The sequence below is a fragment of the Arvicanthis niloticus genome, chromosome 4 (assembly GCF_011762505.2).
Source record: "Arvicanthis niloticus isolate mArvNil1 chromosome 4, mArvNil1.pat.X, whole genome shotgun sequence".
Classification (NCBI taxonomy): domain Eukaryota; kingdom Metazoa; phylum Chordata; class Mammalia; order Rodentia; family Muridae; genus Arvicanthis; species Arvicanthis niloticus.
Window position 1 is genome coordinate 42,177,601 of NC_047661.1, and position 27,451 is coordinate 42,205,051.

The 27,451-nt window shown below is 39.9% G+C and overlaps 3 protein-coding genes across 16 annotated transcripts in view; 1 reads left to right on the top strand and 2 right to left on the bottom strand.

Moving 5' to 3' along the window:
• Positions 1–27,451, top strand: part of Med12l (mediator complex subunit 12L) — a 290,187-nt gene that overhangs the window by 180,411 nt on the left and 82,325 nt on the right. The window lies entirely within an intron of this gene.
• Positions 10,716–13,768, bottom strand: P2ry13 (purinergic receptor P2Y13). The gene is made up of 2 exons (XM_034500464.2): positions 13,487–13,768; positions 10,716–13,047 (listed from the first exon to the last, which is right to left on the bottom strand). Exon 2 carries the CDS (start codon positions 13,042–13,044, stop codon positions 12,031–12,033), a length of 1,014 nt encoding a protein of 337 aa, XP_034356355.1. The 5' UTR covers positions 13,045–13,047; positions 13,487–13,768; the 3' UTR covers positions 10,716–12,030.
• The window catches only part of P2ry12 (purinergic receptor P2Y12), a 43,114-nt gene continuing 37,480 nt past the window's right edge, over positions 21,818–27,451 (bottom strand). Inside the window, exons 2-3 of the mRNA XM_034500462.2 lie at positions 25,446–25,611; positions 21,818–23,789 (exon numbers count right to left, since the gene is read on the bottom strand). Of these exons, the coding sequence (XP_034356353.1) occupies positions 22,742–23,785 (1,044 nt within the window). The 5' untranslated portion in view covers positions 23,786–23,789; positions 25,446–25,611 and the 3' untranslated portion in view covers positions 21,818–22,741. The remainder of the gene's footprint in view (positions 23,790–25,445; positions 25,612–27,451) is intronic.

A 27,451-nucleotide genomic window follows, 5' to 3' on the forward strand; every position in this document is an offset into this window, starting at 1 on the left:
AAACTGTTCATGATTTGAAATCTTACTGCCAGAACAGCAGGTAACTGCTGAATCTTAAAAGCTTCAATCCAAAGAGAGCTCATCTCCTGCGGCCACCTTGTCAGTGCGGGCAATGATGGCAGTGACATTCTCTACAGGTTTGGGGGTTTTAATCCCACTTTTTCAGTTCTGTCTGAAGTCATAGTAAACCATACATTGGGACATGTATTTGGCAGGCTTCTGTTACAAGATTAACAAATTTTGTTGCCTTCTCCAAATTAATAACATTTATTACCTGGGTTATTTGGACAAACAACTCTCTCTCTCTCTCTCTCTCTCTCTCTCTCTGTCTCTCACATACACACACACACACACACTTTCTCACACACACTCAAACATACACACATACATATACTCTCACACACTCAACATACACACACACACACACACACACACACACACACACACTACATAACACAGTTACTCACACACGTACTTTTTCTGTTTTCACTCTTTTTCCCCTATTAATTAGGATGTTTTATTTGGCTTCTCTAGGATAGGTGGCTGAACTTGGCTTCTTGGGATACAGACAGTGACCACAAGTTCATTAACAATATGTCCCTTCTCATAAGGACCTTGGAGTTTGACATGGGTACTGAAGCATGTGTCTGTGTGTTGACTGTTCAGGAGGCAAAGCTGTGATCCATCTCATTGTGGGCTTGGGGTAGAATAGGCTGCCTCCCCAGAATAAAAGCAGACTGCCTGTTCGGGGACAGTATTTCCACACTTCTTTGGCTGGTGATAGAAATTAAGCCTGGTAATGCAAAGGTTAACATGAGATAGTCTTTATGCATTACATTAGTCTGAAAAGTGTTGTATGCTCTACTCTCAAGTTAGGACCTGTTAAAGCTAGTCGTTCCTCACATTCAGAAAAGGAAATCATACATGTTCAGACCCGAATGAGTCAAACGGGCTTTGATGGCATGAGCAGCCAGCAGCTGGCCTGTACCTTCCCTACTGTCCATGGCATGGTAAACCTGTTTTTTTTTTTTTTTTTTTTTTTTTTTTTCATTTTTAGGGTTTTTTTTTCTACTTTATTATATATCAAGCCTTATATTTCATAAAGGCCCATAAAGAAATTATAACAAAAATTTTCTTACTGCATCATTAACATGCTGGGGGAGCTCTTATAGTGAATTCACTTTTAGTATAGATAGGTAGGTAGGGTTAGGGGCACAAACGTGTGTGTGTGTGTGTGTGTGTGTGTGTGTGTGTGTCTGTGTCTTGAATGATTAAAAAACATTAAAAAATCTTTCAAAATTATATTTATCTCATTTTTAGGTGTTGGTATGAAGGTCAGAGAAGAAACTGCGGGTGTCCTTTCTGTCCTTTTAACTTGTGGGTCCTAGGGATAAAACCTCATGTCATTAGGATTAGTGAAAGTGATTTTTTTTGCTGAGTCATCTCATTTGCCCCCCTCCCCCCTCACACACAATGTTTTAACATTGGTAGTGACTTTAATGGCTTCTAATATTGTGGTTATGTGTGGCTATGTGCCTGTGACCTTAGCCCACCATTAGGTATCTGGTACCTTACTTTTTGAGGTAGAGTCTCTCACTGAACCTCAAGTCAGCGAGAGATTCTGCTGTCTCTGACTTCCCAGTACATACTGTTTTATGTGGGTGCTAGAGATGTAAACTCAGAGGGATATACTGAAAGGTAAAGTTAAAAGAATAGTTTCATTGTATTTCATCTAAATTTTCAAGTTGCTCAACACTTCTACATACAGACTACACACATTCTGCATACAGACTACACACATTCTGCATACAGACTACATACATTCTGCATACAGACTATACACATGTGCACAAATCATTGCATACATTATTGGGGGTGATGATTTAAAGTTGCAGTCTTTGTAACAAACAATAACTTTATGTGTTGTTTATGCTTGTGCATGTATTTCCCCAAAGATAACATTTTTAAGCTAATTTATTATTGTGTATATCTTGTATATCATGGCACATGTGTGCAGGTCAGAGGACACCTTGCCAGAGTGAATTCTCTCTTTCCACCATGTGATCAAATTCAGGTCTTCAGTTCTGGCAAAAAAACACTCTTACCCACTGAGCCACCTAACTGGCCTAGTAATATTCTTTTAAAAATTGTTACATTATTATTAGTGATGGTTCTAAGGCTAAAACAGAATTTGGAAATGCTGTCTCCATTAAATTCAGTATTTAGTATTATCTTAATATTCTTGTCGAATCTAATCAGATATTGCACTTTACATGGATTTTTTTTGACTCTTATTCTTTAATCTCTTTGGTTTTACTTTTTCTTTAATCTTTGTGTAGGGAAATTGGCACCGTCTGTTTAGCTGGATCCATCCAGTGGCTCTTGAGCAAAGGGATATTTACAGATCACTAAATAAAAATAACCATAGAAGTAAATTGACCTTTTCCTTTGTATTTTGAATGACTTGAGCAAGTTATGGTATGTTTTAATGTCTACAAAATGATGATCCTGGTTTAATCACAGATATTTGGTCTGCTTTTCCATGATAAATTCTTAAAGAGACACAGAGACATCGAAGGAGAGAAGATAGAATCAGTAACACTACTGATGAGGTTTTCTCATTTCTGGCATGCGCTCTTTGTTCCCCCACAGCTCTTCCCATGAGATGCTGAGCATGGCGCTTGTGCCGTAGCATGGTCTTATTCCTCCATTCCTAGTTTCTGTTCCTCGGTGGCAGCGTGGGAAAGTGCTCTCTGTCATAGTGTTAGAAGGCATAGTATTTTGAACAGGATCCTTTTCTCTATCACTGTGATTCCCGGTATATCTGTTCCTTCTCAAGAAAAATGTGCATTTAAATGTACTGATAGTCCTTTGAGTAAGAGCACACTGACAAAGATAGCAAGGAAGAAAGTTAGCTCAGCTTCAGGTCTTGGTCCCTTTGGGTTTGATTGATTGATTGATTGATTGACTTTTAGGTGGAGTCTTCCTGTGTCCCCCTAGTCTAGCCCTGATTTATGGCAATTCTCCTGCCTCAGTCTTTCAAGGGCTGGGACTACAGGCCTGACTTGCCATGCCCAGCTAAGTGACGTGTACTGAAGATCCATGTCTTTTCCATATTGTCAGATCACGGAGCGAGGATTGTAGTGAAAGCCTCCGGCAATCTGACTATTTGTTTCTGTATAGAAGAGTATCCTACAGTTTCTGTCTAGTGGCTGTGCATTTGTGCTGGATGTAATTATCACAAACCCTTTAATATCCCTTAGGCCAGATTGGTATCTTTGGGTCCCTATGCCTAAATTACTATGTTTAATCTGTCACTTGAAATCACTTGTGTGTATTAGGTCTTCAAAAAGCCCCAACCTTTTTGGTATGGGAACATCCTTCAGAGTGGTTGATTAAAGGGGACGGAAGCTTTGGAGATCGAGTCTGGAGATAGCCAAGTCTGCTCTTGTCCTCTCCTTGTAACTCACTTGGAGGTTCGGCATCCTGTCTATCTCTCAGCTGTGTATCTTGCTTTAATGTTGGGCTGTGACAAAACTGGTAACTGGGATCAGGTCAGCTCCGGTGTGGATCCTAGGGTCTGTTTCATCGAATTTCTACTTGGATGAGGTCTTCAGCTTCAGGGTCTTCCTAAGCATAAAGATGCCTGTAACTGGAGTGAGATAATGTACACACAGGAGTCATCACGTTGTTTAGAATTTGTTTGGTCTTCCATTTGCTTTGGTGGGAGGCATGCGTAGGACAATTGAAATCAGTGGGGAAGGCAGGCATGTCTTTATGCTTGGGAATGGGAGATAGTTAGAAGGTGACGATCCTCAACTCAGAAGCTAGGCCATCCCTTTAGCATTTTAGTCGCCTTTAGTAAGCTCCAGTTTCTTTTTAGTGGTGAGCCAGGGAATCTTGGAACACTCCTTATATCTTTCTTGACAGGAATTTCAACATTAAAAAAAAGATCTTTGACAGGAATTTCAACATTAAAAAAAAGATCTGAAGATATTCAGACATATATAAGGTAAATCTTCTTGAGACAGATAATTCTGAGGAAAACGATATACAAAGAACCCAGCTCGTAAACACAGCCCCAGCATTCTAGTCCTCTGCCTCAGTTTTTGAGGGTTTTTATTATTATTATTATTATTATTATTATTATTTTAAATTAGATTAGCAGAAGTTAACAGAAGTTAGCAGAAGTTTGAATGATGAGTAAAGTAAATCTTTTTCAAAGCAGAATTATGCAGGTATTTGAAGTCTTAAACTGGGTTTTCTGTCTCTTTCATATTCTTACCACCGGCTTCCTCCTTTATTATTCGTTTACTGTTTTAACTTCTGTCCCATTTTTTTGTCTGTGTTCTGACACTTCCTTTTCTCTTTCCTCCCTAGCTTCCCTTGCACAACCTCTTTTTATGCAGATACTTCTGAGAATGGGGCAAAGCAGTCAGGACTCAGATAATAACATGGATGCCTCTGATGATGGCATAACTATCATGTGACTAGGCCGGTTCTGTTGCCTGAGGTTATTACTGGACTTAGGGCTGATAATCTGTGCCCCAGCAAACCAGGATTGGCTGCCCATCCTCAGTAAGATAATTAAAGGAATCAAATTAATAGTGAAAAGCAGAAAGGGGAGATTTGTTCAGTATGGCCACATTTGGAAGAGGGCCAGAGAGATCCATTAACCCTTTCAAGTCTGTCTCCAGAATTTCTCCAGGATTCTTGACATGAGAGTAGGTTCTAAATAGAAGCAAGAAAAACATTTACTAAATAAGCTAGCAAGGTGTGGTCGCTTCCTGGCCTCTGCTCCAAGTCCCTCCTGAAGGGTGAGTTTATCCGGTAAGGTGGGTCTGTTCTGCTCTCTGCAAGATGAATCTCTCTCCTGCAAAGACATTAACAATTTCAATATCTTTCTCTTGGAGATAAGTTTCTCCTCTTGGTGTAGTCAAGGCTTCAGCTATTTCCCCTCCCATCAGTGCACTTTTGTGGGGGGGCAGTTCTAATCTCTTGGGGTTCATTTTCAGTATCATGATAGCCAAAGAGGCAAGCTTAAATTCAGTCATACCAGACAGGCAGATGGGGCAATTACAAGGCTAAATCCAACCATTTCATTGGTGCTCCAATGAAATGAGTTATTTCTTGTGGACCATAGCCACTTTGCATCTCTTAAATAGACTTACCCCTTTTGGAAAGGTAAGAGTTAACTTGTCTGCCCTCACTTCCCATTCACAAACTGGAGCACCACCACACCATCCATCTCCTTTTAGTTCCCTTGACCTCCTGTCTCATCCTCTATTCCTTTTTTCCTGTTTGATCTGTGCAACATGCCCTCTTAGGGTATCTGATTCTTAATCTCTCTTCCTCTCTCAGAAAAACTCTTGGCCAGGGTTAGCCTGGCCCTGTCTTCAGAACCTTTGTCCACATTTTGCCTTTTCTGTCTTTGCTTCTTGACTTGATTCCTTAATGACAACTAAATTTGAGACCCCCTCCCCCCAAAATATGCAGTTTGCCTTTTTTCATGACTCAGTACTTCATCCATTCTAAGGGCCTCTACAGCAGTCGACTCGTAAAGGAGGATGGCTATATTTACAGTGAACTCCTTGAGAATATGTTTTACACATTAATCACAAACACACCGTACATCGAACTTCCTAAATAACCTTGGGTTCTGAACTCATAACTCATCTCCTTGAAAATGCCTCCAGTCCATGTGCTACCATGTAGGAGGCTGGATGGAGTTTGGTTTGTCTAACAACTAAATTGAATTAGAAGGCAGGAAAAAAGCTTGGACACAACAGACAGCAACAGGTAACAAACTTTATTAAAAATGAAACACACACAGACACCACACACACATACAGAGCAAATTAAAAGGTTGAGGTTTTAAGTGGTTGGGGTGGCCTAGGATGGGTCTCTTCTCCTAACTTTGGGTTCATCAATGTAGACAGAAGAAACAGGAGCCATAGTGACAGCACTGGCTTTGAGAGTATCTGACCAGCCTGGTCATCTTCGGGTGGGGCTCTGTTGGCTGGAGGAAAAGCTCACCATGATTTTGTTTCAGCTGAGGAGGATGAGGAAAAAGTCAACATTTGGCCTTCTTTTATCATTATCTGTGGCCCTTCCCTGGTCTAATTGTCAGGGATCTGTCTCTCCTGGTCAGGCCTGCACAGGTGAAAGATGACTTCCTACTCTTAGTGGCTCTTTCAATTAAGTTGAGAGTCTTCAAGATGCACAAGTTTCTTTCAGAAACAGAGCCCACACTGTGTGGTTTTGCATCTCAGAAGCCTCGGTGGCTCATTAGAGAAGTGTAGATACCTATAACATGCTCTGAGATTGGGTCCTGAGCTTTCTTCCGCTCACTTTGTGCATTGACTCGCTGTAGGATTGCAACCTGTGTGCTTGTGCCCCCTCCTGGGGTCTTTGGTTATCCTGTATGCTGCATAGCATTCTCTTCTAAATGTTCTGTTTCTCTTCAAACTCTACTTCAAGTGCTCATCTCCCCTGAGCCCTTCTTTAATTCCTCCCTTTGAAATTAGTCTATTCAAACCTCCAAACTTCTGTGGTTTGATAACCATGCCTCACATAGCACCTCCCACTCATTGTGGTTTGCATTCCTTACCTGGGTGCAGCCTCAGAGATCAGCCTTGAGCCCAGCTTGTACAGGATGACTGGCCTAGTGAGCATGTGAATCCAATGTGGGGCTTTTATTTTCCTTAGGAACTCAGCTGGTGGGACACCTAGCTAGCACAGGGTAGACCAGGGTACTGGGATTGACCCTATCTTCTTCCAAGGGTGATGAAATTCATTTATATGTAGACTTTTCCCCTCTTCTTATCCAGGGGCCAGTTTCTCACCATTCACCAGTGAGGTTGATGTCAGCCTCCCTGGAATCCTGTTTGCCCTCCTGCTGTTTGGGCAGAGCAGTGCAGGTTCTAGTCTTGAGGCCACTTGTCTGGCTGTCAGGATGAGCTGTATCCGTGTTTGCCATCAGGGAGCTACACACCAATGGCACAGTACCTGTCCAGTCTGCACTTTTGCTTTCTTATTTCCCTTTACCAGCAGGCAAACTCATAGGATCTGCTTCAAGGATATAGTGATAGTTACAAAGGGGAGGAGACCGCAGGGCAACGGCTCCTGGTAAAGCAGACATTTGTAGCTCCGGAACCCACATAAAAGCTGGGAAAGCACAGTGGCCTGTAATCCCAGAGCACAGGAGTTGGCTAGGTGGAGTAGCTTGAGTGATAAGCTCTAGGCTCAGCAAAAAAAACGAGAGAGTGATCAAGGAAGATGTACTGTAGTAAACTCAGGCCTTCACATGCATATTCATGTGTGCCCACACAAGTACAAACACACATTCAGACACACACACACACACACACACACACACACACACACACACACACACGAGAACAGTTATCCTTTTAAGGTGTCCAGCAGCACAGTGCTGGCACACCACAGGCATTTGGGCATGGGAGTAGGGTGGGAAGGTCCTGGAATGGGAGGCCCTTGTTAACTTATGTGTCTGGGCTTATCAGCTAGCACTTCCTGGGCTGCCTGTAGCCCACACATGATGATGCTAATTTGGAAGAGGCAGGGATTGCGGGAGTAGCTATGGAAGTTATAAAACATACAAGGCATAGATTAGGAAACTAGAAAGTTAGGCTTTCTCTTGAGAATATTGTCATTTAAGATACGCTTAAAAGCTAGAGTCTAACTTAGGTCCTCAGCCATGCTGAGCTCTGTCACTTCATTCAGGTGCCCTGGTCTTTCAGTTTCTCAACTTCATCTCTAAAACAAATAATGAGAAGGCTTTATAGGCTTCCTGGGACTGCTAAATGATAGAATGTGTTGAAAGCTTTGTCTACCTGCCTGGCTAGTAAGAAGTATTACGTAATACGTTCACACTTGTTTTCAGTACCCCTGGTTTTACCACTGCTCTTGCTTCTAGTGAGCAACCTGAATTGCCTGCAGTGTCAACATTTAGTATTAAATAGCTGACACCCCTTAAGAAAGGCATCATCTTCCCAGGTTGTAGCTGCCTTTTCCTGCTGCCTTGTATCTGCCCTGCTCTCTTACTACCAATGTTGCTTTGTCTCTGGTTGGTTAAGCTAATCTTAGACACTCATTTCCAGGAGGCTGGGGATCAAGTCAGTTGTTATGTGGCTCAGGGTGGCCTGAGCTTTGTAACTCTCTCTATAGACCAGGCTGGCCTCAACTTCATCCTCCTGCCTCAGCAGCCTATATTTAGAAAAAGTAGGGTTATGTGTGTCCCATGACGGCTGGATTGTCAGTCAGTTTCAGTGGGAAGTATGGGCCTTCACAGATATTTAGGGGCATGATCTTAAATGTGTAGATCAAACTCATGGCACCAGTGTCACCTGGAAGCTTGCACTGAGTCTTGCTGGGGCGTTTCCAGCAATCTGAGTTTTAGGGTCTTCTCAGCCAATTCTGGTAACCACTAAAGCACGTGATCTCTAGCACTTGTGTCCTTTACTTTTATTATGCATATTGGGTGAAGTTTAGAATGTTCAGATCTGTTCCTAGGCCCTTCAAATGCTTTGTAAATTCTGTAGTAACTAGGGCTAGTATCTTGTAAACCTGTTCCTTTCTTTTTTGTTTGTTTTTTTTGTTTTGTTTTGTTTTTTGTTTTGTTTTGTTTTTCGAGACAGGGTTTCTCTGTATAGCCCTGGCTGTCCGGAACTCACTCTGTAGACCAGGCTGGCCTCGAAGTCAGAAATCCGCCTGCCTCTGCCTCCCAAGTGCTGGGATTAAAGGCGTGCGCCACCAAGCCCGGCAACCTGTTCCTTTCTTAGATAGAAGACACCAGATGGCCTGGGCTGTCCTGCTTTGGGTGATTTCTCCTGTTGAACTGTGTGGGAACTGACCTGCAGGGCTCTTCTCCACACAGTGACTTTGTCACTGTCATCCATCTCACATCACTGAGCTGAGGATCAGCATCGCATCTCCCCCCACCCCCATCCCATGGTAGAGTAACTTCCTGTGGTTTCTCTACAATGTTTCCCTGTGTGGTAATTACACTCCTGTCTTTTCCCCTCATAGAAGATGTTTAGAGGCCTCACCCTAATTATCCAGTGCAAATAATTATATCTTTTTGACAAAAGCCCACAATTTTGCCATGAGTTCAGCTCACATACTGCATCAGAGTGCTATTTTATTTTAAAAGGACTTTTGGAATTTATTAAGAAAGGGTTTCATTCAGATTTAAGCACAGGCCTGTGGGGAGCTGAAGAAGACAGGGTTACACAGTGTTGTAGTCTGTCCCAGAGCAGACCCAGCTTCTGAAGGCTCAGCACTTCTTTCCTTTCATTCCTTGCTACTTGTTTGTGTCCAAGTTAAATATCCTGCCATTCTGTAAATATGCTAGTTTTGAGTCTGCCTTGAGAGCTTAGCGGTTTCCTTAGGGAATGTATCTTTAAGATAGGCCTAACACACCCCTTCTTTAGGTTCCTGGCAACCTTGTTGTACAGATCAGGCACTCTGCTTTTGTTGCTGTTGTTTTGAGAGAACCCTGTCACCTGGAAAAGCTAGTATTGATTGGTGATCCCCACACAGACAGTGGTGTGCTGGGATTGCATAGGTGTGTACATAACACTTGACTAGGCAGTCTACTTCTGACTATGGTATTATATGGAATGAAGAATTTGAACTTGTGAAACACAGATCTACTCTTAAAGTTATGTCTGGAAATACCTTTCTTAAAAGTGCATGTATTAGTGGTAAGTCTATGTAGAGGCAATTGAAATTGTCATCAAAGCTGAACTATATAAGCAATACTACCAAGTATGGATTACTGTTTAACAGTGTGGCTCAGATGCAGGTATGTGTGACACAGTGTTAGGGCCGCCCTGTGTCATGTGCTGTGTAATGGTATATAGTTTTAGTGAGATGTATAGCAATACAAATGATTTCATTGATGCATTTAAGAGACCTAGACTTGATCTAAAGGACAGCTTTGGGATTTGGGATATGCCGCAGTTACAGGTTTGACTTCCCCAGTTACTGGATGACTGAAGCATTGTGTCCGTAGCCTTCACATTCTAGTGCTGAGCTGTTTAGTCTCCTTGTTTCCATTAGTGGTCTTTCCTCGCCCATGTGGGTGGCATTGCTCCTCAGCTCTAGCACACACACTACAGGAAAGCAACTCAAGAACTTAAGCTTCCATTTAAAAAAAATATTTCCTTTTATTTTTTTACTGGGTGCTGGGGATCAAATCTAGGATCTTGTACATGCCAGGCACAGGTTCTACCACTGAGCCACACTACCTGTCCTGGAAGCCTACTCTGTTAATGGTAAATCAGCAGGAGTTGGCTGCTTTCCTTTTACTTTTATAGTGCATTAAAATAAGACCCATTTGGGCTGGGTATTTTGATGTATGTATTTAATCCCAGCACTCTACTTGGGAGGCAGAGGCAGGTAGATCTTTGTGAGTTCCAGGACAACCAGAACAAATAGTGACACCCTGTCTTAAAAAAAAAAAAAAAAAAAAAAAAAAAAAAAAAAAAAAAAAAGCCTCTTTTGATTTGTTTTAGCAAACATTTATTAATTGCACAGCACACACTTTAGTGAATTACTCTAAATCAATGTGATAACTGGGTGAGGAAGGATGTCACACAGATGAGGAAGTGACTGGGTTGGAGGAATAGCGGGGAGATTGGGCAGATTGGAGTAAGAAATAGGAACTTTGGGTTTCACCAATCGACGGGAACTTATAAAGTGAGTCAGACAGAAGGTTCTTTGTACAGTGGAGTGCAGACAAAACATGTCACATTAAACTGAGCCTGTAAAGGGGGTCCAGGTTAGCAAATGATTGCAGAAAGGCAAGTAAGTTCTCTTGCCTCTGTGGCTTCTGAGGCAAAGGAAGGAGACATCTATATTTCATATTATAGGCACAGTTAGAGGGAGAGTCCTCATCTCTAGAAAAGCCAACATCACCCTCCACATACTTTACTTTTATTTTCTTAAACCCATAAAGAGATGCAAGGAAGTAGATGGGCCCAAATAAAATGAACCAGGTTTTGAAAAATTTTTCTACATGGATATTACTAATCACAGGACAACCATTCCATAGCTTATATGCACTAAAGATAGTATAGTACATTCTGTCTAGGATATCTGCAGTCCATTTTTTGGGGGGCTGGGGGGGAAGCCTGGGGGGAAACTTTGGAAGATAATAAAAACGTGTGATTTAGCTGTCTTTTTAAGAACCCTGTCTTTGGGAAATGTGGTCAAGAATTAAAGCAACTAATATAAGACAGCGTGTAACAGGGACCCTGATATATAGATAAACAGTGAGGGAAATAATTATTTTCCAACAGAGTGCAGATGTTGTTGCCCAGGAAGGTTTTGCTGACTGACAGCACCTCCCCTCTCAGATTGCACATGGCTGTGAACTGGCTTTGCCTGTTGCATGTGCCTCTATCCCACTGCTCTGTTTAGATACAGGAGCAACTCTTTGCACTTGTAAGGAGACAGTCTTTTGAGGTTCCTGGGGTTATGTTGACCCACTTTGGTTTCTCAGACTGCATCTCTTTCAGCCTCCACCTTAGCCTTTCCTGCACAGGCACAGGATATGCAGGTTGGTTGGTTTATGTCCACAAGTATCAGCATTCTGAAGGCTCTAAAACCCAGTGAGATGTTTTAGGAATTGTGCGTGAGAGAGAACATGGGATGGTAATTAGAAGGGAGGTTTTTCAGGCAAACCTGTTTCCCAATAACCTTTTCCATATTACATGAAAGCTCTCGAAAAGGTGACATCTAGTGGCCATTTGCTTTATTACACATTCTCTTAATGTTAGTTCATCCCCTGTATAAATACATCTATCTATGTGGTGAAAATGGGCATAATCTTTTCTGTACACTAGGGTAATAATGTACACTAGGGTAATAATGTAGGAAACTGTTTGTTCCCCTCTTTTTTCTGTAACGCCTAAATGAAGTCTCCGGGTAAATGATATTTTGAAGTCCCGTCCTTACATAGGTGTGAAGCCATGTATGAAATTAACCTGTGGGACAAAGTGGTCAGGCTAGGGTGATGTTGTCTGTCTGACTGCTGTGGTGCTCTTCACTTGATGCTGCTGTCCTTGTCCTTCTCCATCTCATACACGGCACCTTTTGTGTGAACTTCTTACATAAGATTATGTATATTAAGGGGTCCATACAAATGTTAGTTGTTGCCAGAAAGAGAGTTGCTTCTTTAGCAATAAACAGCTGGTTTTCTAACCTACAGTCAGTCTTATTGATGGTTTGACTGTAGGTGTATGGTACTCTGACAAAATGAAATGGCGCAAAGCAGACAAAGAAGACAGCCATGACGATAAATACCTTCACCTCCAGCCGTTTGTGCTTGCTGTCCTTACTTTTAAACTTCCTATAGGAGTTGTATACCTTTTTGGTAATCACCACATAAAATAGAAGCATCAGAATAAACACAGTCCAGAAAATGAACTGGCACGTGTGACTGACTACTTGATGCCACAGCAGCCCCAGTGGACTCTTTAAGGATGCACACTTCTTGACGGACGGTTGCGTTGCCTTCTTGTTCAAGATCATGTTTGGAAGGGCGAGCAGGAACATCAGGAGCCAGATGAAAATCGAGACTATTCTTGCGAAAGCAGTCTTTTTCACAAAAGTTTTTCTAAACGGTATGATGATCTTGAGGAATCTGTCGAAGGCAATGAGGCCCAGCATCATGATGCCCACATACATCGTCTCATAGAAGACCACAGAGGAGAAAGTACACACAAAACCCCTGAGCTGCCAGGGCGCAAGGTGTGAGTCAGAAAGGATTTTGAAAGGAATCATTAGTGTCATTATCAGGTCTGCCACCAGAGTGTTTTTGAGGTAGATGATAAAGGTGGAATTGCTGGGGATGTGGATGAACACCCAGAGGGCCACGGTGTTCAGCAGGATGCCTGTCAAGAAGACCACAGTATAGAGTACTGGGAACAGCACCTGTGTCATCCGAGTGTCCCTAGGGCACCGCTCAGACTTGTTGAAGCCCTGCATCCCCGTGGTGTTGACTATCTGGAGCATCAGCTATTACACATAAACACGCACACAAAGAAAGGTAAACAAAGAGTCCCTGTGAGTTGGCAAATAACTACTTAAAAAAAAAAAACCAATCTTATTATTTAACTCATTTAGCAGATTCAATTCTTTGGCTAGAATTTTTTGAGCACATATCTTAGGTTTTTGTTATTGTTGTTGTTGTTTGTTTTTTTGTTTAGTTTCGTTTTGTTTTTTTAAAGTCCCATTAATGCCTATCCTTGTGAAATCAAACAGCAAGCACTAATCATTACATGACAGTAGCATTACCCAATTTAAGATGTCAGAGTACAGGGCAGTTTGTCATATGTTATGTAGTACCTTATGCTTTATAGCCTGTGATTACAGAATATTATATTTAGATTTTTAGAATATTTAACCACATTCTACATTTTATAGCAAGCAAGTTCATAAGAAAAATTAAACTGACCTTTGTTTGGGAAGACACTCAGCTGTATGAGTTGTGGCAGTCATTAACGCAACCCACGAATAGCTTGTGAAGTAAAGGTTCTGCTTTCTTATACTGGCTTTCCTTCCTCATTTCCCTTTGTGGGCTTCTGTAATACCCACATTTTCTAGAACCTCTTTGTCTTTAGACATTTGGAGCATTTGCCAGTAGTAGCTATTGGTTGTGTGTGCTGAGTATTGAATCCAGTGCTTTCATTGGCTCTGCAGGCACACCACTACTCAACCAAATTCTTAACATGTGGGAGATTTTATTATAATAAATTGTATGTATAAGGGTGCGTATGCATTCAGATGCTATCAGAGGCCAGAGGTGTTGGATTCTGTGGAGCAGGAGTTCAAAGTGATTGTGAGCCACCAGAGTGGGTGTCAGGAGCATGCTTTTAACCACCAAACTATTTCTCCAACCCCAATGTTTACTTTTTATTTTTTATGTTCAGCGACCTTATCGAATACTTCATATGTAATGATAGGTGTTAAAAATGATGAAGAAAATAGTATGGAATTACAATCAAGTAGGAGGATAAGACTTGATTTGAAAATCAAATCATCTCACAGCCTGGGCTTGTGAGAAGTTTGTGTGTGGAAGGATAGAGTCGTCGTTGTTGTTTGTTTGTTTGTTTTGTTTCTGCAGACATTGCTGTTAATCTTTTGATCCCTACATCTGTGCAGATCGTGTGTCACATTTCCTAAGATGTGGGAGCTACCATCCCTGGACCTGTGGATTATTTGATATTAGGTTTAGACAAATGTTTTAAGAGCTGTACACCTCATTCCCTCATGTAGCAAGTTTGAAATTATCATGTACTTCATAGTCATGTGGGGTAGGGGGATCGGTGGCCCAACACTGAGCATGTCAGAGAAAAGTAAACATGCCAGCTGCTCATTGCTTAGGTTTCTTGAATTGCCACTTTGAGTGAAGATACAGTGTGGCACTTTTAGGAAACCCTTTTGGGAAACCACCCAAATTCTTGAGACCTTGAGAATTTTTGAATCAGTGCTGGACTAAGATCCGTACAACATTTCATTTTAAATCTCAGGGAGTGTGCAGAAAGCTAGCATGTGTGACAGCGTGCTTCCCTGCCAGACAGATGAAAGGAAAGAGGAGGATGTGTGGTTGTCTATGGCAAGTTTCACTTCATAGTTCTTGCCACAGGCTTACGGTAGAGATGGACCGTCTTCAGGGTTTGGCTAACTAGAAAATCCTATATTACTTAGTTGAGGATTTGGAACGCATTGATTCCACACTTGAACATTTTAAAATGGAATGTAATGCGGTTCCTGGGAACTTTGGTTAGCTCTAGGGAAGTTTAAGAATTTTAAAAATTTTCTCTTTGGCTAACTTAAATATATATATTTAAGTTAACTTAAATATATATATATATTAACTTAAATATATATATATCCTTTTGCTTCATAAGAGGATAAAAACCCAGCAAAATCAGTTTTAAAATATAGGTTTGTTTTTAGCTTCCACAGTCAATTTTAAATTTCTCAATAGCCCCCAATCCAATATAACAACAAAGATCTGGGAAATTTTACTTTAAACAAGGGAAATTCTGTACAAGATAATTTCATAATATGAGAAGTAGAAATCACATTTTGGTCAAATTTCAAAATGCCAGCTGTGGGAAACTTTGAAAAGAGGAACTGATTAGCAATGACCATTTCTAGGGTTACAAAGGTACATTCTTGTGTGCGCGCGTGTGTGTATGTGTGTGTGTGTTTTGTTCCTTCAATGAGTTAGTTATATCTTTCCAACATGTGTGTCCCCTGGATTGAACTCTGCATGGTCATGGTTGCTCTTCAGTAGCTGAGCCATCTTCCTGGCCCTGACATACTACATACTCTTTCAATGAGAGCTTTAAAGTGCTTCCCTTGGTAAGTACATTAGCTTCCCCCAGTAATGCTGATATTTGTTGGAAAATACATTTCCTTTAGAAGGGCTTGTCTGCACCCTGCTCCCTAGGGCTGTGTGAAAGTACCATCTCAGAACTACAGGGCTTAGGTATAAGTGTTTGTCCACCTGTTGCTTTTTTTTTTTTTTACTTATTTGGGAAATTATTTATATTCTCTGTGAAATACTTGCCATCTTTTAATGATGAAATACATAACAGTATCCTTTTTATAAAGTTAGGGGAAAAAATCCAGCACATGGTTACAATGATACCTGTCATGGGAGATGTCATGCAAGCTTGCTAAGTCAACTAAAAAGGCAATAAGAATACTATGGGCTTATTAGTTCATGAAGGCCAGGAAGGAAGACTTTAAAATAAAAACATGCAATAAAAACGTCTCAGAATTTAAGAGCTTGTCAAGTGGGAATAAATTATTGATTGGAATTCTAGTATGAACTAAGGAAATATACTCAAAAATAATAAAATCAAAATAGCTATGACATTATAGGTAACTATATTATCACAGTCTTTATAATAGCAACATAGTCCAGTCTTATTTGAGAGCTGAAAAACAAAATGCAGAAATTAAGCATCTTCCCAAAATAGTGTTGATAAAGACCACCACAAACCCACCACTGGCCCTCGAGTTTGAGCTTAGAGCCTGCCTTGTCCGATCCCCACCCTACCCCAGGAGAGCAGCAGGATGAATCTGGTTTACCCTATTCTGGAGACCTTATGCCAAGAGTTAATGATTAATACAGGGGGAAAAAGCAGAACAGACTTGTAGTTCTGTCTGGTACACACTCAGGTTTAAGGTTAGATTTGTAAATTGTCCAACCAGTATGGTCAGATGGGGCAAACTGGTCTGTAATGGAAGTTGTTTGCACCTACTTCCTTTTCTAGACTTCCAGGATTCCTGAGCTGTATCAAGGCTAAGAGCAAAGGGACTTCTGTTGATGTAGTTAATATGTATACTATAATAATATTGGAAAAGTTGAAGTGTTTGCTTTCATTTTTATTAAGGATGTAAGTTGAAATAGGAACTTGTATATTTCTAGGAGAGACCTCTCATTTACTCTGAAATATACTGAGGTACTTTCCTTAGATCATGTGAAATTGTTTTAAACTTTCCAATTAGTGTAACCAAAAGTGATAATGAGTTAAATACACTACTTAGTTTACAAGCAGATGTCCTGAACTATTGGGAAGTGAAAATCAGTATTAGAAAAATCTCTTCGCTTAACTAGAAACAGGCAATAAATTCACAACAATACTTGAAATGATTGATATTTAGTTACATGGATTTTGTCATAAAAGAAAGCATATGTTTAAAAATTAAATACATAGGAGACAACTCAGTAGGTAAAGAGCTTGCCACACAAGCGTGGAAGAATCAGTGTGGGTCTCCAGAACCCATATGAAGCTAGACACAGTAGTGTGTATATGTAACTCTGTCATGTATATAGTGAGACAGGGGATGTGGAGACAATTCCCTAGAAGCATTCAGGTCAGTTAGCCTGGGATATTCAGCGGTGAAAAGGAGACTCTATCTCAAACAAAATGACAAGTGATGTCTGACGCCTGAGGTTGTCCTTTGATACCTATATGTGTGCTCTGGTGTACACAGGCACACACGTGGGAATGCACATGTGTGCACGCACACTCCAACAATGATTTGAAAACTGTAAATACCAGTGCATAGATAGCAAGAAGTCATCTATATTTATACTAGTGTATAAGTAATTATGCTTATATAAATAAATATAAATAAATATGCTTATATAAATAAAAATTTGTAAACATAAATTGGATTTTTTTTAGTCTATGTTAGCACATAGACACTGATCATAACAGTAAACACAACTTTCTCATATTTTAGTTAAGCTGCTATTGATGGACATTTAATTTGTTTGACTTTTGGAGCTGTTACTGCTGAACATATGTATTCAGGTACTCTTGTATGTTTGTTTAAACATATTTGTAAGAATGGCTGGATCAAGAGTTATGTGTCAAAATGTTATAGGGTATTTTCTAAAAGATTTCTATAAGGAGTGTATCAGTTTATAATTTCATTGAAGATAGCTTTCTCTAATCCTTACTAAAATATTTTAAGTCAATTTGAAAATTATAATTATACTTTGCCATGTAAATATAGATTTATAATATAAAAACATATTTCCTTTTATTTTCACATTGTCCATTTACTTCTGGAAATCGCCTTCTAATGTTCTTCCCATTTTACTGAATCTGTCCATCTCTTGGTACTTGTGATTAGCTGTGTATCCACATCTTCAGTTCCCACTGGTGACCCTAATCCCACCGTGGCTGTTGGTCACAGCCATGCAATAGCTGCAGGTGTGGTGAGAGAGCTCTGTTTCTGATGTTTTATTTCTGCTGTAAAAGCAGTAATTCAAGGGTTGGCAAGATTTTATTTTATTTTCTTAAGGACTGTGGTTTTAAGTGATTCCCGCTGAATGGTCCTCCTTGCCACAGCCCAGCTCTACTGTTGTGGCATGGAAATCTTAGATATTTAGTCTGCACAGTGTGGCTGTGTTATTGGGAAGACTCACTGTAAGCAATCGAATTTCCCGCCCCCAAAGTTGGAGAAATTGTATATTTCTAATTAAATTATTTATTTACTTTTCATCCCAACCCTGGTTTTTTCCTCTCTCCTCTCTTCCCAGTCACCCCTTCTCCCAATCCACTCCTCCCTTCCCCTTCAGAAAAGTGGAGCTCTCCATTGATATCAACCAGCATTGGCTCATCAAGTTGCAGTAAGACTATTTGTATCTTCTCTTATTGATGCTAGATGAGGCAGGTAGGAAGAAAAGGTCCCAAAAGCAGGCAACAGAGTCAGAGATAGCCCCTGTTCCTGCTGTTAGGAGTTGCACTTGAAGACCAAGCTACACAACCGTAGCATATATAGAGGGCCTATAGGTCAGTCCCTTGCAGGCTCCTTGCTTGCCAGGTCAGTTTCTTTGCGACCATATGGGCTCGGGTTTGTTGATTCTGTAGGTTTTCTTGTAGTATCTGTGATCCCTTTGGCTCCTACAGTCCTCCACCTCTTCTTCTGTGGGATTCTGCAGGCTCTGCCTAATATATGGCTGTGAATCTCTGCATCTGTTGCTGGGAGAAGCCTCTCTTACGATGATTATGCTAGGCTCCTGTCTGCAAGTATAACAGAATATCATTAGCAGTGTCAGGGCTAGGCCCTCTCTTATGACATGGGTCTCAAGCTGGACCAGTAATTGTTTGGCTACTCCCTCAGTTTCTGATCCATCTTTACCCCAGCACATCTTGTAGACAGGACAAATTGTAGTTCAAAGGTTTTGTGTCTGGGTTGGTATCTTCTTTCCTTCATTGAAAGACTTGCCTGGTTACAGGAGATAGCCAGTTCAGGCTCCATATGCCCCATTGCTAGGATTCTTAGCTAAGGTCATTCTCATAGATTCCTGGGAGTTTCCATTGCCGTAGGTTTCCAGCTTGTCCCAGACATGCCCTCCATTCCAGTTGTTTCTCCATGTACTCTCTTCCTCCATCCTCCCCCAACCTGATCCTTCCTGTTTCCCACCTCCACCCCATCCATCTCCCCCATCCACCCATGATGTCTATTCTATTTCCTCTTCTCTGAGATTTATGAATCCCCCTTGAGTCCTCCTCGTTATTTATTTTCTTTGGGTCCGTGGGTTGTATAATGGTTATTGTTTATTTTGTGACTAATATCTACTTATAAGTGAGTCCATACCATGTTTGTCTTTCTGGGTCTGGGTTACCTCACTCAGGATGATCTTTTCCAGTTCCATCTATATGCCTAAAAATTTCATCATGTCATTGTTTTTAAAAGCTGAATAATACTCTATTCTGTAATTGTACCACATTTTCTTTACCCATTCATCAGTTGAGGGACATCTAGGTTTTTTCCAGTTTCCTGGCTATTACAAATAAAGCTGCTGTGAACATAGTTGAGCAAATGTTCTTGTGGGATGGTAGAGTCTACTTAGGGTATATGTGCAGGAGTGGTATAGCTGGGTCTTGAGGTAGATCAAGTCCCTATTTTCTGAGAAACCGATTTGCAAAGTGTCTGAACAAGTTTGCACTCCCACCAGCAGCGGGAAAGTGTCCCCTTGTTCTCTGGCTCCATATCCTCACCAGCATAAGCTGTTATTTGAATTTTTGACCTTAGCCATTCTGACAGGTGTAAGATGGAATCTCAGAGTCATTCTGCTTTGCATTTCTCTGATGGCTAAGGATGTTGAACATTTCTTCCACTGCATCTTGGCCATTAGAGATTCCTCTGTAGAGAATTCTCTGGTTAGATCTGTACCCCAGTTTTTAATTGGATTATCTGGTTTGTTGGTGTGACATTGGTGTTTTCGTTGCCTATAAATTCCATATGACACAGAATTAATACTTAAAATATAGAAAGCATTGTCAGACCACAGGATTTTTATAAACAAGTGTTGAACTTGGAACTATAATCAGGGGCTATGGTTCAGCAAGGCCTGCTTCAGATGTTTCCTGTGAGAAATCTCTGAGAAAAACTGCTGGCTACTAGCATCCTCAGTCCTGGTAAGCCATTGAGCTAAGGAACACGACTACATTTTATGGCCTCATGTTTTTAACTACTCACACATACCAAATTTTGTTTCCCTCAAGATAATTAAGTGGAAATATGAGATGTATTGTTTTTATATATGTCAAAGTATTTACAGTTGGAGATGGTGGCATGTTCTATATATAGTAGGCACTTGATCGTACTGACATTTTTTTAGACTGTCAGCTTTGGGGAGTTTTGAGGCTGGGTCTTTCTGTGTAGTCCTGGCTGGCTTGGAACTGGCTAAGTAGACCAGGCTGTTCTTGAACGTGAAGTGATCTTCTACTTCACCCACTGAGTGTTGTGATTCTAGGCATGAACCTGTCTCTCAGAATGTCCTGAAGAGGTTCAGGTTGATGTAGGTGTATGTGCAGCCTATTGCCTTTCAGCAAAGAAACAAGAAACCCAAAGATGTGGTTTAGGGTTCAGTTTTGTGTGTGTGTGTGTGTGTGTGTGTGTGTGTGTGTGTGTGTAGCCCTGGCTGTTCTGGAACTCATTCTGTAGACCATACTGGGCTTGAACTCACAAAGATCCCCCCTGCCTCTGTCTCATGAGTGCTGGGAGTAAAGGCATGCACCGCCAGTGCTCACTAATTTCATGCTGTGTATACATAACTATCACACACAGGTAATTCCAAATACCTTGCAGTTCTTTTATTAAAGTGCCATAACCTATCAGCATAATATTATCTGTCTATTATAGAAAACTATCACAGTAAATAGGTATAGCCACAAAAGGAGAGGAGCCTATTCAAGGTGTCTGTTCCCCCAGCAGTCTCTCATCATGTTCACACTAAATTCATAGAACCTTGGTGAAGAGCTTTTGTACACCTTCCAGTCTATACCTGGACATTTTGAGGGATGATGCTGCCCATTGTTTATCACATATGCAGAGTAAAGTTCGGTGGACATAGGTGATCACTAGATTCTCTTCTGTTGCCCACACTCTGGTATTCTTACAAAACCAAAAATTGTGTGTCTAGTTTTAGAGGGAAGTACTATGGCAGAACTGACACTAGCTGTGTGTTCTGCACCTGTAATCCTTTTTCGTGTTGCAGTATTGGAGATGGGACCTGGTCCCATGCATTGTTAGGTAAGAGCTCTCTCTGATCTGTGTCCCTAGCCAGCACATTCCCATGTTTGACAGTCTACATGCATCTCGAACATCTTGTCCTCACGGTGGGAGTGCAGCATAGGAAGAGCAGCCACTCTGGAATAGATGCCACATTAAGAGTTACATAACCTAAGCTTTGTCCTGAAGCAGAAATCAATGGTGCTGGGTTTGGCAAACATTATTGAAGTTAAACCAATTTGTCTGTACTATAATCTACCCTTTTCGTTTCTTGTACATGACATTTAGATCCTAGTATTTAGGCCATCTTCTGTCAGAAAATACCCTCTAAGGAGCATTAATATTTGAAACTAATGATTTGAACTTCCACACACTGGGTATTTTGTTTATATTAAAGCATCAAATAATGACTCCAGTTTGGTCATATTTCTCAGATGCATAAAATGAAGTATTACAACATACCTATTAAATATGCATCATTCTGTGTTGATAACTAATGAAAATAAAATAAAAATACCACCTATGAAACATGAATTCTGACTACATATTTCTCTCTTTTCTCATCACATGAGGACTTACAAACATGACATGACTTTCCTGAAGAACCTGCAAACTAATATATAATAAAGCTGTACTGGCCACAATTCTTAAATACATTGACTATTTAATAGAGGCAAAGAAGGTTGAACCATTGTATCTGATAGTTTTGAGTGAAGAAATTCCAACAAAATGATACAGAATAAATGCATTTTAATATTAAACATATGATTACGAACAGGTAACCTCAAGTAGTTCAGTCACTTTCTTATTGGTGATGTGCAATTTGGTAATTATAGTTATTTATGTTTTCTTAATAAGAAGTGTTCTGTTCATTCAAGCAGAGGGCATTTCCGAAGCTAGTTAGCAGATAAGTACCGAGAACGGCACTATACCCAGGAAACTCAGACTCTTAGTAAAATTGCTTTTTCTAGTGTTAAGAAAGTAGTAATTTTTTTAAAATATTAGAATGTTATGAAAGTTCACTCTCCTTAAGTTATATTATCATGTCTGTTCTTTATGGTAAGATACACCTTTCAAACCTCTACCATCTTTTTTTATTCAATATTTTATTTATTTACATTTCAGATGCCATCCCCATTCCCCTCCCCCCCCATTAATCCACCATCTTAATGTGCATTTATAATAATGCAGGCCTTATCCAATGTCATTTCATTTGATTTAAGTCTTTGTGGTTTTGTTGTTATCCTCGTTATAAATGGGAAGTTGGTAATTACTGTGTTTGATGTATCAGATCAAACATAATTTCTCAGTTATTACAAAAATATTATTGTGATTGGCAATGTATTTTAAATGACAGTGGATATTACATTTTATGCTGCAAATTTTGTAGAAACCAGATAAATCTTTTTTTTTTTTTTTTTTTTTTTTTTTTTTTTTTTTTTTTTTTTTTTTTTTGTGGTTTGCCTGCAGTATAGTAATGGGATGTAGTTTACTATATGCCTATAGACTAGGGTTTTTCCCATGTATGTACAGGGATTGCTTATTTAAAGGGTCATTAACTCAGCTTCCTTTTAGTGAATGTTAATATATATTTGTGCGGTGATTTCCTTGGAGGAGCCTGGACACTAAAGACTGAAGCAGCCCCTGGGGTAATGCTCTACATTGGGGTCTCCTCGCTTGGGTCTCCACCTTCCTGTCCTTTGTTCTTGTTTGCCCCAGATGTTGGTGCAGACTTTGAGCACCTCAGCATGCTGGTCAAGGACTTTCTGAAAGACTTGCAAAGAAAAAAATAGATGAATGGATCAAGGCAGGCATTCAAGGATGTTAACCACAGGGTACTCTCCTTCACGTAGAACAGAGTGTTCTCGGCACTGCAGTCAAAGACAGCCCGGGTCTGGCTCAGGGTGTAGGGGATCCGTGCAAAATGGAAGGGAACAAAGCAAATAAAGAACACAGCAATGATGATGAAAACTTTGACGTTCACCTTTTTCTTGGGCACTTTGGCTGAACCCCTTGTTCTGACATAGGACCTGTAGAGTTCTTTTGTAATGAGGCTGTAACAAACAATGACAATTAAAAAATTAATCCAGAAAATGACTTGGCAGATGTAATTGACTATTTCGTGCCAGACCAGACCAAACTCTGACTTTAAGAAAGAACATTTTGTTATGTCCTTATCTTTTGGCCTTCTGTTGGTGAGAATCATGTTAGGCAGTGAAAGTAAGAACATGAAGGCCCAGATGACAACAGAAAGAATCTTCGCACCCAAGAGATTGCTAGGACTGGAAGTTTTAAATGGCCTGGTGGTCTTCAGGTAGCGGTCGATGGTTATCAGTCCAAGGAATGAAATACTGATATACATTGTAAAATAAAATGTGACTGAAGTAACTTGGCACACCAGGGTTCTCAGATGCCCGGCTCCCAGTTTGGCATCGCTAAGAATTTTGAATGGAAAAGTTAGAATCATAAGAAGATCAGAGATGACTGTGTTCTTAAGAAAAATGATGAAGTTGGATTTACTGGGGATCCGAAAGAAAATCCTCATTGCCAAGCTGTTCGTAATGAGCCCAGCAAAGAACAGGACAGTGTAGAGCAATGGGAAGAGAATCTGGGTGATCTTGTAGTCTCTGCTGCACAGGCTCCTGATCCCAGGGGAGAAGGTGGTATTGGCTGAGGTGGTGTTGACACCAGATGTGTCCATGGTCCTGTAGTATAGAGAGAGAGGAAGGGTGATTACATTTAGTCACAGGTCATTGGTCTGGTTGTTATCTTCATACATAAATTTTAGAAGTACAGCGTTGCTTGAAACTTGAGTTTTCTTATCTTTACTGTGGCAGTTAGTAGGAATGAATAGACAGCCGAATCCCTGAATATTCCATCCATGCAAGTATTCCATCTCTAGCAACTTAAAATGATGTGAAGAGCATTGTGAGATGTCATGAGAGCCTTGTGCTTATTCTGGTTGAAGGTTGTATTTCACAGCACTGTCGTCTTGGTGTCAACCCTCCTGTGTTTATGTAGAAAAGCCTTATGACAGGGGCTCTAGTGATGCTTTGTCTATTTCCCCTGCATCTTTTTTTGCATGCCAAGTAGCCTTTTGTGTTTGTTTACAGCTGCCTTTTCTTCTCTGCCCGTATTCCTGGTTTCATTCTTTACTATCATTGATGAATTCAATAGAGGTGATTAATTACGAGCTAGAAGTATAAATGGAAAAGTTCAAAGAAATTGGTATAAAATCACTGTTGGAAAATGTATTCATCAATTAAGTAGTAAATTGTAGAAAAAATAATAATCCAAAAAAATATTCCTGCCTGTGTTCAGCCATGCGATAAAATATTAGCCTCCCGGAGACTCAGGATTTAGAGTGCTTTTAGCCCATGTATTTGTCATTTTCGACTTGTTCATTATATTTGAAGTTTGTGTATGTTTTTAAAATATCATTCAGTGTGAATCCTAAAATAGTAATGATGATGATGATGATGCAGGCAACAGCTTCTGTATCTGTGATCACCACTTGACATTTCTCAAAGCAGCCAGAGCATCATTCCCAGATTTGTGGCATATTTAATGGTAGCTAGAACAAAATAGCAGAAACTGGTCCTTGTCTGATCTCCTAGGTCATCACAAAACAGACAGCTTAAGGAATGGGAGCAGTTGACTTGACTGTCTTGTATCTAACTTGAAATTTAAGATGAAATTTAAAACTTTTCAAATTTCCATCAAATAAAATGATTTCTCATAAAATGGGATTCCCCATATTCAGATATACAGTTTTAAAACCCCATAAAACTCTCATGGAAGAGTTAACATGATAAATGATAAATAAAGATAGCAGATATTCCTTTCAAATGTCAATAGGATCCTTTAATTACTGAGAATGATACAGTTAAGAATACCATCAGAAGTGTGAACTCAGTTCTCAGCTGCTCATTCAATACCTCAGAGTGACTGATTTCACCACTTCGTTCGGCCCTCTTTGCAATAGTTAGTTCCTTTTATTTACTCATTCCTGGATAGTTCTGACCATTCTAACTTAAGCATGTTCATTGTGTAGAGTAGGCAAATCATTTAAAAACTTTCTTGTCATTGGGGATTTCCATTCCTTTTATCTATAGTTAATTCTCATTTTAAACTCAAAACATCAATATTTCTCCATGCTTAACATATTTTAATTGAAGAACTTAGTCTCCCACACCACTGAGACTTGTATCTTAGTTTAATTAATTTAATACCATTCTAAACATATGCTTCTGGTTTTAGTAATTGCTATATAAGGCTTTTAATTTCAAGAACAAACTTGGGAATATATATATTTCAGAGTATAAGTAGATTTCTGTTAAATGTTAATATAACAATATTACCTGGTTATTCTGTTGATTCTGAAGGAAATGAGTGTCTCCGGTAATACTAGTTAGTAGAACTTGCAGACTGGCATCTGGTACTTTCTTCTCAATGACTTGGTTTAGTTGCCAAAGCCCTCTGTGATAGAGAATCTGCTGAGATTTCAGCAATGCAGTCTTGAGTATTCTAGAGAGAGAAAGGGAGAGAGGAAGAAAGCACACCTTCCATGCAGGCTTGGAGCTGTGCAGACTCTGTGTCTGTCTGCGGAGAGGGGAGGGAAACAACCCCCAGTAGAAGATTACCTTCTGTGAATATTCAGAGCTCTGCAGACTCAAGTCTGTCTGGTTTTAGGACTTCTCCTTTTATTTCATGGAAAATAGTGAGGCAAAGATGGCTGAGAAGTCGTCTTTTAAAAAGCAATTTAAGATACTGTGGTTGTTTTTCTTTTTTCTCTAAAACTTGAAATAGAATCATTAAGGTGGAGGGGTTTTGCTTGTTTGTTTGTTTTGGGGCTATTTTACATGCATATAAATGAGAAATCCAAGTTGAGAGGAAGTCTTCTAAGTGTGTTCCAGGAGAAGGTTTCAGGCTTACTTTCACAGATGACTGTTCACCTGAAAGCATACTGTGCTCAAAGTGCACGATGTGTCACTGTCTAACAAGTAATTGTATTATCTCAAAATATGTGCTCCCTTGGGGAGGGTAAGCCTTTGGCTTCTGGTTTTATCATAGTTCATAATGTCATTATTTGCTATCTGGGTTTAATTATCATCTTTGTGGATAAAACAACATCATCCCATTATAAATTATTAGATTCTCAAATTACATTAGGAAACAAAGCAGCTGCATCCACTGCCAGGCTGATTGCATGAAACAGCCTTCATGGTTTTTGTGAACAGAACATAAATAACGGAGTGTTTCTTTAAGATTGAGTTTCTGGGTAAAGGTAATATTGAATTAAATCATCTTGGTAACACTACTATATGCAGTTTTTAACTTTTAAACGAAAAAGGCAAAAGACACACTTGGAGTGAAACTGTAGGCTAAATTTCTTACTTTATATTTGTATGAATATTTCTGACCCCTGTGTTTGGAGGAAAAGCACATGCTTTTTGCACAAGCACAATATTTCCAACTGAAATGGCTGTTAGCAATAAAACCACTTGAGTAGGTGCTTCTACTAGGGACATATATTCCATTTATTCTGAATGCTGAGTGTGTTCACACTTGTTTAGTCAATTTAATGATGTATCATGGCAGCTCAGCATCACTTGAACATTTTTTTAAAATGTACATTTAGGGGCCACTGCCTAGTTTCTGTGAACCAGAAACCCCTCGTTTGTATTTAACCTTCCTTCCGTGTGATGCTTAGGCACATTACAGGGAGACCACTGGATGAAAGGACATTGGACTTTTATTGTCACTAAAATTTGAAGTCAAGCTATTGGTCTCAGTCACTTTATCAACATTCAGACACATACTGGCTGCAATATTTCCATCACCTAGAAAGAAGAATTGGTTTGATTTTAAATTTTTTGGAAAATGTACTTGGTTGTTTTACCTTAGTGTATAAACAAAGCCAATTAAACTTCCCTTATTTGTTGGTTTGGATATCTGAAATACTTTTTAAAAAAATAATTTACGTTTATTTCATGTGCATTGGTTTTTTTTTTCCCCTGCATGGATGTTTGTGTGAAAGTGTCAGATACTCTGCAACTGGAGTTATAGGCATTTGTGAATTGCCATGTGGGTACTGGGAATTGAACCCAGGTCCTCTGGACGAGCAGCCAGTGTTCCTGATTGCTGAACCATCTCTCCAGTCCCTGAAATGCTTTTCAAAAGGAACTTTATGCTTCAAAATAATAGTTGGCAACATTTGATTTCTTATACTGCCATGAAATAACCCTCTTTTATTTTATTATTCAGTATCATTTTATCATCAGGTTTTGCATGAAGGAAACTTAGTAGAATAGCTCGGTGAATTGGAGACCCTGTCCAAGCCTACACTGTCTGGTCCAGTGCCACC